General features: G+C 39.2%; 1 protein-coding gene across 1 annotated transcript in view; it reads left to right on the forward strand.

Annotated features, from left to right (window-relative positions):
- Positions 1-12,046, forward strand: part of LOC137281570 (uncharacterized) — a 42,806-nt gene that overhangs the window by 11,788 nt on the left and 18,972 nt on the right. Inside the window, exons 2-6 of the mRNA XM_067812882.1 lie at positions 3,596-3,694; positions 3,996-5,251; positions 5,337-5,426; positions 5,923-6,491; positions 7,049-7,205. Of these exons, the coding sequence (XP_067668983.1) occupies positions 5,092-5,251; positions 5,337-5,426; positions 5,923-6,491; positions 7,049-7,205 (976 nt within the window). The 5' untranslated portion in view covers positions 3,596-3,694; positions 3,996-5,091. The remainder of the gene's footprint in view (positions 1-3,595; positions 3,695-3,995; positions 5,252-5,336; positions 5,427-5,922; positions 6,492-7,048; positions 7,206-12,046) is intronic.

Genomic DNA, 12,046 nt, shown 5'->3' on the forward strand with positions numbered 1-12,046 from the left:
ATTTTTTCTGACGTTTTAAATGAAATTGCTGATGAGTGTATACCCAAGTCCTTTACAAATCCACATGTACGGAAACCATGGTTTCATACAGATTGTAGGCAAGCCAGGAAAGCGAGGGGAAAGGCAGAAAATTATTTCCGCCATCACCCAACTGTCCATAATTTAAGTAAATTTAAGATACTCAATGCGAAGGCGCGTCGTACTTTTAAACAAAATAAACGGCAATCTTGGAGGAACTATGTCTCCAAAATTAACTCACGTACGCCAATGTCTAAGGTATGGAAGATGGTTCAAAGAATAAAAGGCAAAGGTTCAAAAGCTGCTGTTCACCATCTTAAAGATGGTGACAATTTAATTACTGATACACCTAAAATTGCAAATAAACTTGGCGAAACACTTGCCAAAAATTCATCATCGACAAAGTATGTTCCCGAATTTAAGACATATCAGAAGCAACAGGAAAAGACAAAACTTAATTTCGATTCAAATAATGGTGAAGACTACAACGAAGTGTTTTCATTACTTGAGCTACACACTGCTCAAGGTCATGACTCTGCAAATGACGATGATAATATACATTATCAGCTACTGAAACACTTAGCTGAACCATGTCTAATGGCACTTTTAGATATATTTGATCAAATATGGACGTCGGGGTAACTTCCCCCTTCACGGCGTAATGCCATTGTAGTCCCAATACCAAAACCTGGCAGTGATCATACAGATCCGTCGAAATACAGACCGATATCTCTAACCAGCTGTGTCTGTAAAACCATGGAACGTATGGTAAATAATAGATTAACTTGTTATCTTGAAACCAATAACCTGATCACAAATTAAATATTCAGTGTGGTTTCAGGAAAAATGGTAGTACCATCGATCATTTGGTACGTTTAGCATACTTCGCTACAAATGCTTTAGTTAATAAACAACATGCCGTATCGATTTTCTTTGATCTCAAGAAAGCTTATGACACGACCTGGAAGCATGGTATTTTGAAGGATTTACATGATTTTGGGCTGAGAGGCCGTTTGCCTCTTTTTATATCAGAGTTTTTAAAAGGCAGGCAAACGCTATATTAATAGTTTATCCAAGGTTTTAAATGAGTCAATTATGATGGATCACTTTTTGTAGATGATTTTAATATTTCCTGTCGTGGTAAAAAATACGTACTATTGAACGGCAATTACAGTTGTGTTTAAATAAAATAAATAGATGGTGTCTTGAAAACGGCTTTAAATTTTCTAAATCTAAAACAAAGTGTATACATTTTTGTAGAAAATATAAGCCACATAAGGACCCTGAACTGTTTTTAAATGGCACTCCCATCAAAGTTATCAAGGAGGCCAAGTTCTTAGGTTTAATTTTCGATTCTCATTAAACCTCTTACCCCATATTAACTCCCTTAAAGCTAAATGCCTGAAGGCATTAGATTTGTTGAAAGTTGTTTCCAACTCAAAGTGGGGAGGCGATCAAACCACCCTCTTACACTTATATCGATCACTGGTCCGTTGCAAACTCGATTATGGCTCCATCGTATATGGTGGAGCCTGTAAAAGCAACCTCAGACTTCTTGATGTTGTCCATCACCAAGGTATATGACTTTGTCTTGGGTCTTTTAGAACTTCACCTATTGACAGTCTTTACGTTGAGGCTGATGAACCATCTCTTACACAACGCCGGATCAAATCATCCTTACAATACATTACTAAATTATACTCTGATGAATCTAATCCTGCATATACTGTGTGTTCAATCCACTTTATGAGGATTTGTAAGACAAAAATCTTCTCTTGTTCCACCTCTAGGGCACAGAATTTAAACCCTTTCTTTCTTCTCCTCTTTGGCAGTTGACCTAACATTAACTTCATTTAAAAAATCAGAAACTAATGAATTACAATATAAACAAGAATATAATCAATTAGAACATAAATATAGCAATTATAAACCCTTATTTACAGATGGTTCCAAAGACGGTGGCGCAGTAGCTTGTGCCACCGTCATTGGATCGAGTACAATATCTTCTAGAATTCCAGATAACAGCTCTATTTTTACTGAAGAAGCAAACGCCATATTAACAGCTCTCAAATATATTCAAAAACACCCGAAACATAAGGAGTATATAAGCTTTTCCGACTCTCTTTCTTGCTTTCAGGCTATTAAAAAACTTCTTGCAAACATCCACTTTTAATAGAAATTATTGAATTGTATAATAATCTTGGTACTGGCCAATACCACATCGTCGTTTGTTGGTAACCCATCCACGTAGGCATTTCTGGTAACACAATGGCAGATCTTGCTGCCAAGGCATATTCTGATTACAAAGTTCCATATTCTGATTACAAGGTTAGCATTAGAACTTACATCCGTGATCTGATACAGAAGAAGTGGGACACTCGAGTAGCTAGTTACATGAAATAAAAAAAAGTATATTGGTTACACCTATTTCGGCTGTCAGTCCAGATTTGAAGAGGTTATTTTACGACGATGTCGTATTGGCCATACAAGATATACTCATGCATACCTGCTAAAAGGTGAGGATCCTCTGTTTTGTATCACTTGTGATCAGAGAGTCACGGTCAAGCATATCCTACATATTGAACTCTCCATCAGGTAGAGCACGTTTCCATTGCATACATTACATCAGCAAAACGTGCATTTCAACGGCAAAACTGTAACTCTTACATATACAACTCCAGACACGTCACAGCGAATTCAGAACCTAGATGCATCACAAACATTTATAAGACTGACCACATCACTCCTGCAGTGTAACCATGCACTTTCTTCACGCCAAGATCTTCAGGTTCTGCATTACCAACAATTATTTTATCAACAATGACGATCCGATCTTGCTGATTGACCAGTTTTCTTAGAGGCTCTACTTAACCAGCCTCTGTCTCCATCTACGACGCCTGTGTCACCTCTGTTTGCATCTCCCACCAACTCGGTCATCTAAACAAGGAAACAGCAAATAAAAGACATTTTAAGTCACTCCTTAAAACACATCCCTTCTGCTCAGCATTCAACTTTACTTTCAGGATCGGGTGCATACTTTGTGCATCGATTTAACTTTGTCACTACGCCAGTGAGCACCTCGCCGGATACGAGGCGCTTAAGCAATCGTTATATATTATGTAACATTGTTCTTATCATAATTAATATAAAACAGGAATGATGCAGACTGAGTAAATTATTGTTTATGATAAGATATGTTTATAGCGCATACCCACGAGACACTATTTGTTTCTCGTTCTTCACAGAGAACAGCAAATCGAAACAAATTTACACTAAAAGCGTTCTCCCTTTGCGTACGGTATTGTAGATATCGTTCATGCTATGACTTATTGTGCCAGGTCCGCATAAAAAGGGAAAGAAGAAACTGAAGGTAGTAAATCCAAAAACTATAAAGATTGCCCACATTTTGACACTTAAAGAGGCTGGTGACAATTTATAAATCATTGTAATTGTGATAAACTTTATGTTTGAAATGTTCTAAATCTTCGATTTTTTTCTTGTGTCTGCCACACGCCCCACCGTAAAATGGTGTCACATCACATGCATCTACTTCTTATCAAGCCATATTTTTTTCCAGGACTTACTGTGATTGGCCAGTGAACGTTAAACAAACGCATACTGAATGATGATCATGTCATGTCATCCTGCAGGTCAGAACTCGCTACGGATTATACAGGTACTAATATTACAAACTAGTTAATATTTAGTAGCATATAAATCCGATTTGACACTTTGAAAGGGTAAAGATAATGGTTTCAAATTAGGTGCTCGTCTCAATTAGGCTTTAGCAATGACGAATGTGTTTGGACACACTGTGTGTCACACAAATAATATATGTGCGTAATAGTCAGTTTGACAGTCCTGGCTAAGATTTCCAGTACTAAACACGTACTATTATATACATGGCATTTTCAATGCATGTTTTAGCATGTCACATATTCTTCCAAATATGTTTCTTGACATCTATACATTTCCAGATGGGTGCCAAAAATGTCAGGCGGTTGGACAATCATACATTTGTGAATATAACAATGTCAACATACTTACTCTTCATACAACGCATGCAATCATTTGTGCTGGAAAGAAATCAGGGCAACTTTTAGAAAAAAAGAAGAAAACTCTTGATAGATTTGGGAAGACGGTTTCAGCTTGGAGGAACAGCGGGGGAGGTCAAGTACTGATTCATGTTGAGGGTCAACTACCCGAGGACAGGTGTCTGGAACAGTTTGATGAGTTTATCACCAAGACTCTGACTGATCTCCTTGACGACGAAGAGTTATACGTGGAAGCGTATAGGAGGGGGTGGCTCTCTGAAATTCATGAGTTTCTGGGCAATACTGACTTCATCCTAGTAAACGTGAAAGAAACGAATGGGGTATCCACTGTGGATTTTAACACGAAAGCAAAGAACGACATTGAAAACGTGCCAGTAACCTCCGCCAGGTTGGCGAAGTGCATGAGCAGAGAGACTTACAAAAGTACACAGAAACCCAAAACAAAAGGTTTATGTGAAAACATTCAACAACTCCACGAAAGCAGAAATACTGAGGTCAAAAGTCTCCATCTTGCCAAATTAAAAAAGCAAATAGCACAACAAGTTTCGAAAAGTCCGGCAGATATAGTGGATTTTATATGGCATGAACTCAAACTGAAAGATAACCTGACCTCTTTATCGAAGGTTGAGGGAGGAGGATCGTACTATGTCGGGATAAGTGAATATACCCTAGAGTTTGAAAGTTACAGAACCAAGCTTCTTAACGTTGATGGGTTTCCGATTAATTTCCCAGAATTTGAGATCATCAATGCAATTAAATGTAAACTTCAAAGTGAGACAATAGCCTTACAAAAAGGAACATTCTGTAGCGTCCCTGACGATTTGATTGAAGTGAAGTTCCATGCAATTCCTGGAAAACAGGGACGTGTTCTCGAGGTAGCTGCGCGTTGGTTTGATGGTATCATCTTCAATGACAAGGACGGACCGAGGGCGTATGAAGTGAAGAACAATGCTATACAGCGGATGGACAAAGAGGCCTGGTTAAAGCGATATCATCCACACAGACGTAGAAGTTTGCCATGAATGAGCATTCAGAGTTGCTCAGAAGGACGAGCGATACTGACGAGAGTGATGACTCCAGTGTTCCTAGCAGGTACAGTTCGGAAGGAGAAATCCCCTTACCGACCTTTGATGACCTGTCTGAAATTGATGATCCAGAACCAGGATTCCGAACTTCTGGTAAGGCTGTAATGTTACTGATATAATTTCCAATATTGTTTTTATTATTAATGACTTTGTATGCCTTAACCATTTGATGTACCAGTTTCAGGTGATATGCTCCAATCAAGTGTTCTATCTCTAACCGAAAAACGAAAGATACTGAGAATACTTCCAGCTGAATCAAAACAATCATGTACGTATTACAGTATGTTTGGTTTGACAATGCTAAGCAAATTCTGTTAATAGTGTTTTAATCTACAGTGAGAAACTAATGGGATAATAGCGTGGATTTTTGTGTCAGTTTTATGTCTTTGTGTGCATGTACGTATGAATGTGATATTTGTGCAAAATTTATCACCGAGTTTAAAACACTTATTATACCATCTTTTTTTCAAATATATTCAATCTATTTTTTCAAAGATGTAAGTGGCAAACCCTTAAAGGTACGAGTTAGAATTCAGAAGCTCACGTTTGTAGTTAGAGGCGACTAATGAGATTATGTGGTCAGGCCTGCTGACTTGCTCATGTTGTTGATCTCTCGATTTCCTGGTCCAGACTCAATTTATTACAGACAACCATGGTACAGTTGGAGCATGGTGTTCCGTGTTAAACATAAAAACACACCACTTGGTAAATGATCACAGCAATGATGAGCATGCGTGACTCCATAAATTATACTGTTTTTTCAGTTTTCGGGATTTTCCCGACCAATATTGAAGCCATACTGAATACAAAGTATGCCCAAATTGTACAGCGACTGAAAGACCTACCAGACAGAGACTGTACAGTCATCATCGCTGGAGGCAGCTTACTGAAAATGATAGACCCATCCTGGGAGGGGAAAGTACCTGCATCTGTCTTGTGTGATGTGTGTGTGTTTTCCCCTACACAGCCTGTCATGCTCCTGACATTCACAGGCAAAGATGGGAACATGAAGACGATCACCAAATACAACACCAGCTTAGCGATGCTGATTATCAATCACGTAAAGAAGGATACGAATCTTGATTTCAAAGTTGTCCACCTCGCTGTAGACTACCATGTGAGTCAGGAAAAAACAAACTTCCTGACAAGGGTAGACCGACGTGTGAATTCAACCAAATGTACCTCGTTCCCCACCGAGCTGGATATGGACAAGGGCAAGTGTACAGCCATTATGAAGTCCTTCCTGAAACACCTGTCTTGGAACACTGAGTCAGAGAGGCTTTACCCTTCTTTGCAAGACACAGCACATGCGACAGTCACACCCAGACAAGATGTATGTGCACATTTGGAGTTTTTAGACAAATTCACCAGTTGAAATGGAATGACGTCAGACACAAATGTAGCAGTCCTTATATATCGTTTCGATGTCATATGGAAATGAATGAAGAAAGGGATGTTTTGGCATTGCATAAATTCTCACTTGGGACTAAAGATAGCACTTGTTCATGAAAAAGGACACATATCATCAAAACGTGCGCGATATCGTTCTCATGCAATATCATCATAAAATTCTTAAATGAAAAAGAGTCTTAGTCACCCTCGGTATTCTGTAATCCATTACCGGTTCTGCTATTAGTTTTTGCACAGTGACAATTTTTAGTATAGTTCAAAGTGAAACTTGTATTTTGATAAAACAGTTAAATCCATGAACCGCAAAGGAAGGCACGAATATACAGGTGTGCCAACCAGAAAAGGTGTCATTATCAAAGGGATGGTTTGAGTTTGAGTAATTTCCCACATAGAATCATGTTACACAATATATTCTGTTTGCCCTCCCTAGCCTTATTTTGTGTTCTTCCTTCTTCACACGTGTTTCTTTCCTATTTAAAGGCAGCGGATGAATTACAAAAGCAAATACATACAATGGAGGTCAATCCACATCACGAAGTGCAAACAGCCTTACTGAGATATCTCTCTGTTCAGCAGGAGAAACTGGAGAATGAATCATCCCCTCACTTTTGGAACACAACCCAAGAGAATCCTTTCAGTAAATATTAACTTTGGACACATCTACATAAATATGTATGGCTCTGTAATGGTGTGTAGTCTTTTAGCAAATGATGTTTCACTAAAACACCATCGTGTTCTATCTAATTGATTCCTGAATTATATTTGATTTGAATGAAAGTGCAGGAGCAGTGTCAGTTACTTTCTGCGTAGACAAATGTTTGCCTCAAATTCCCAATTGCTATTCTGTTTAACTGTTCCATCCAGATTTGGTCAGTTTTGCTTTTCAACAAATGAGCATTGTGTTAATGCAATAAGTGATTTTGTTTCTGTTCTTTGTACTTTCAAAGTTGATAAATACTTCTGCTTTCAATTCATTGAAGTATACATAGCATAACAAGTAGTACTTATGGTGGGGGTACGAGTGCCTCCTCTAGGGTATGCTACAGGTTAATTTCCATCCTATGGATGCAAGAACGACTGGAGAAAGACCAAGTGTTTTCCCAATTTTTTTTTATTTCCATTTTTTCTTTTAATTATTAAATTTTTAAGCTCAGTTGTCAGTTACATTCATTGAATATTTTTCTTATTGTAAATAAGTTGGTTTGTGGGCACATCTGTTCCATGGCAAACCCGAGCACAATGAAGAAGATCTCCTGATCAGGAGTTCCAGGTGAGTGTGTAATACTGCGAGAAGGTGGGTTCATCGTGGCGGTGTTCAAGTCGTTTGCAGATGAACTGGCAACATTCTTGCATGACATCAACGACGTTCTGGAACATTTTAAGAGCATGGTTTTTGCACGCAAATTGGGCATTGATGAAATAGATTCTTTGTTTGCCATTGCTCTAAGGACAAATTATGACATTTCTGCTCAGCTTTTAAGTTGGCCACGTTGGACATTCGTAAACTGGAGATGAGGTAATTGCTGCCAGGAAATGTGAGGACGATGACTAATGTCCTGCCGACCATCAAGGTAATCGTAGCCATTACCATGGGGCGTATGATTATCTTTCATCATTTCAGCACTGAATCAGGCTTCGTATGTTGAATACAGTTTATTGATGTCTCCATCTGACATGTTATAGATTTTATCGATGGTGATGTTATCATCCAAGTATTGTTTTCCCTATCCAACCCCGGACAGGACCACAAGTCTTTCTCGTTTCCGACATGGAAAGGCACATCTTTTCATCACATAATTCAGGTTTTATATCCCATATTATAAAATCTCACATAACCCACACAGAACGATATGATAGTGAGGTAAATAACCAGTGATAATTTCAAAGGTCGTCATGTTTTGTTTTTTCATATCAAGGTTATACATTTAATTTGTTAAGCAGAATGCTTGCTTTTCCTAAGCAGGTTGCCCGATTTTGCCACAGCATAATTCACGGGTTGGTCTGTTTTCAGCATCAGTCTAGAGTGTTTTTTGTTTTTTTGTTGTTGTTGTTTGTTTTGTTTTGTTTTGTTTTGTTTTTGTTTTGTTTTTTGCAGGCTGTTTTTACTTTACACGTGTTCTCACTTGGGTTTGGTTTGAATCAAGTCATTTTTTCATCAAATGAATCCCTATCTTTACAGTGAAATAAGGCAACCCATTTGTTCCCTGCAGTCTCTCAGGACCAAGTTGAATTTTTGTGTTACCACCCAAATGCTGTGTTTCTGTGCATCCCCAAAATGCTAAATACGATAACATGTCTATTTTTTGATGATTTCTTTATTCGTACTACAATCGTCTTGGATAAGCATCATCATCACACGCTTCGTGTAAGTTCGATTGACGTGAAAAGTAAGGCAAAGAATCAAGATATGATTGAACACATCGCAATGATACCCTTCCAGCATATCTAATACCAACAGGGTCTTCCCACATTCCATCTGACCACACACGATAGCTCAATGTGGCTACAGGTGCAGGTAGGTCTCAATAGATAGATCTTGTATCTTAAGTTGTGCACCCATATTCACGTACAAAGTTATGTTTATTTTCTTGGTGAATTGTTGTTGTCCACTGCCGTGTAGTTGATCATCGTCCGTGAATAGCATGCCCAGGAATCATGTTACCAAGACCAAGATCCTTGATGATGACGTGATATTCCACAATGTATAGGTTTTAATCCATGACGTCTTATGATGATGCAGCACGTGATCATACAGAATGGCTAACGTGCCCAAATACTGGTTGCGAATCTGATGGGTCAATTCGGGATGCTTGATAAACGTGAGTTTGTGAATTCGTATTTCAGTCTATTTCCGAGTGCAGCTTGGTGCAATGGCATGTGAACCTTTGGGTACGCGAAAGTATGCCCAAAATGGTGCTGAGTAGATTGAAAATCAGCTAGACAAATGCCGTGGTACTTCATGCTTTCCCGTTCACTCGTGGTTCTCCAGGGGTCCGTGTAACTGAAACACACGTTGCTGTCGTTGATTCTCAGGATCTCATTCTCGCTGATTTTGATGGTGGTTTTTTTCACGATGGCATGATTCTGGTTCGTCATGACTTTTCTTTTAGCATCATTGGAATTCCAACTGATCTGGTAAGACAGACGACCAGTCCTGGGTAAGATGATGTCATTCGCATCCAGGTTAGGTAGGCCCTAGAGCAGCGTTTGGTTATCATCTATTGTGTTTGGATTGTTGGTGATGGTCACTGAGTGACACACAGATTTGATCCCCAGGGGTTCCATCAGTCTTCAGAAAGGGTTGAGTTTTTGCCCGTACCGCTTATATATTGAAAGCATGTTTTGATATCTTTAATAGAACCATGGTCAAAGGTGGTGACAGTATTCCAGCTGTTGATTTGGGTGGCGATAGAGCACCCTTGGAACATGCACAAGACGATGACACCTTGTTCATGAATGAAAACATAGGTCATTTCCCGTTAAAGCCAACAGTGGATGATTATTATGACACCACAGAGGAAAATCTCACTCCCCTCTACAACAAGTATTCTAAGTAAGAAATCAATGTTCACGGGATACTACAACTGAAAATTGCACCGGACATCAATCTCATGCAGTCTCTCTGTCAAAGTGACGGATCTGGTGGCAGCAACAACAACAACCTAGGCAATTTCATCGATAATGGAGGAGAGGATAGCAACACACGGTACTACCTGTCGAATGAGGACGAATGAACGATATCCAAGATATGTGGAGGCAAGCTGTTCGGCCTGGACGATGTGGTGACCATGGGCATTGAGTAAAGCACGCACTACATGCTCGCCTTCACCGACAACAACACATGGGCACACATGCGATCTGAAATCAACATCACGCTCAGTTTTCCGTACGTGTTCATGGACAATAAAGACCACTACCTGATGAAAGTTGTTATATTAGTGAAACAGGGCATTGGAATGAAGATCAGCAAGCGATGTCACGTTCTCATCACGAATTGTATGAAAGAATTATATGATTTTACGGATATTTAGAATTGTTAACAATAGTGTCAAGTCGTACCCTCTGCTAACACGACTTTTTTTGTTACAATCAAAATTATATATATATATATATTTTCAGAGACAAAGGCATAGTCTAGTATACAGTCATGACTTCATTGCCTGTCATGTGATGCAATGTACAACTGTAGCTGTAAGTAGGTATTTTCAAACCTACACTGATATTTTACGAGTACAGTGCTTGATTTCTGACTGAGGAATAAATCTCCTAAAACCTCCTCTGCAAATGATGATGACTTTAATAAAACACAGAAAAGAAATTGATAGTATGCTGGTAACAGACAGAAGCAGTTACTTAACAGTTACTTATAGAGTTTGTTACATTTCATTCCTATATAAACGGATTGTTGAGTCTGGTAGCAGGCTGACTAATATAGTTAGTCTAAGCGCTTTTATCCTACATTGACGGTTTACTGAATATCAAACATACTATGTGAAAAATCATGAGCCATCTTGACTATCCCTAGCAACGTCAGGAAAACGTCTCTCTTCGCTGTTAGGTTAGGCAGCCATCATGCATGGCCCTGGCAACGTCGGGAGAACATCTCTCGATACACCGACGTGATGACTCCACTCCTTCTGCTGAACTAGAGCGTTTACCCCGACGAATACATGAATGATTGTCTTTGAGAAGACACAATTACCAACCACAGACCGCATTTATAGTGGCCTAGCCAGCTCGAAAATGCCAGATGACGGTAACAAGCGCACCCTCAACGTTTGGGAAAAACTAGTCTGCCAACATTATTACGATCTCTACTTGAAAGCAGACGTACTCCTGCTGGCCGAGATCTTCAGATTATCAGAAAAACGTGTTTGAAACAGTATCAACTGACTCCACATGGTACGAAACTAATGGACTATGACACGCACCTGTTTATCGAAAAAGGAATGTCTGGTATGATTTCCATGGTCTTCGAACTGTACGTGGAAGGCTATAATCTGAATCAACCCTCCAACCACATCCTCTATCTGTACGCCAACAACATCTAAGTTTGGCCTGTGAGTGAGTCTCTACTGACAGGAAGTTTCGGATGGGTTGACTGTGAGATCGATGTCTTGGGCATCACACCAGATTGTAACGTCGGCTACATACTGGAAGGATGTGCATCCTGGACTTGTCCAAACACCATTAAGCACCGCCCATATTTCAATGCTATAAGATTGTATTTAACACAACAACACACTGGTCATTCATGATATGGAAACCAAACACGTGGTCATAATTTCATTAACTGAACCATCTAAAGTGTCAATCCATCAATTACAAACACTGCTGCTACTTTCGGCTGTAATTTATTGACGGTCATATGGGGGCACTGAAACGTTATCAATAATCATGTCCAAAACTATGGTCACACAGACATCAGTATTTGGTGTATCCTCTCCTCGCACGGATGACCTTTGCAACCCTCCTTCT

The sequence above is a fragment of the Haliotis asinina genome, chromosome 4 (genome assembly GCF_037392515.1).
Source record: "Haliotis asinina isolate JCU_RB_2024 chromosome 4, JCU_Hal_asi_v2, whole genome shotgun sequence".
NCBI lineage: Eukaryota > Metazoa > Mollusca > Gastropoda > Lepetellida > Haliotidae > Haliotis > Haliotis asinina.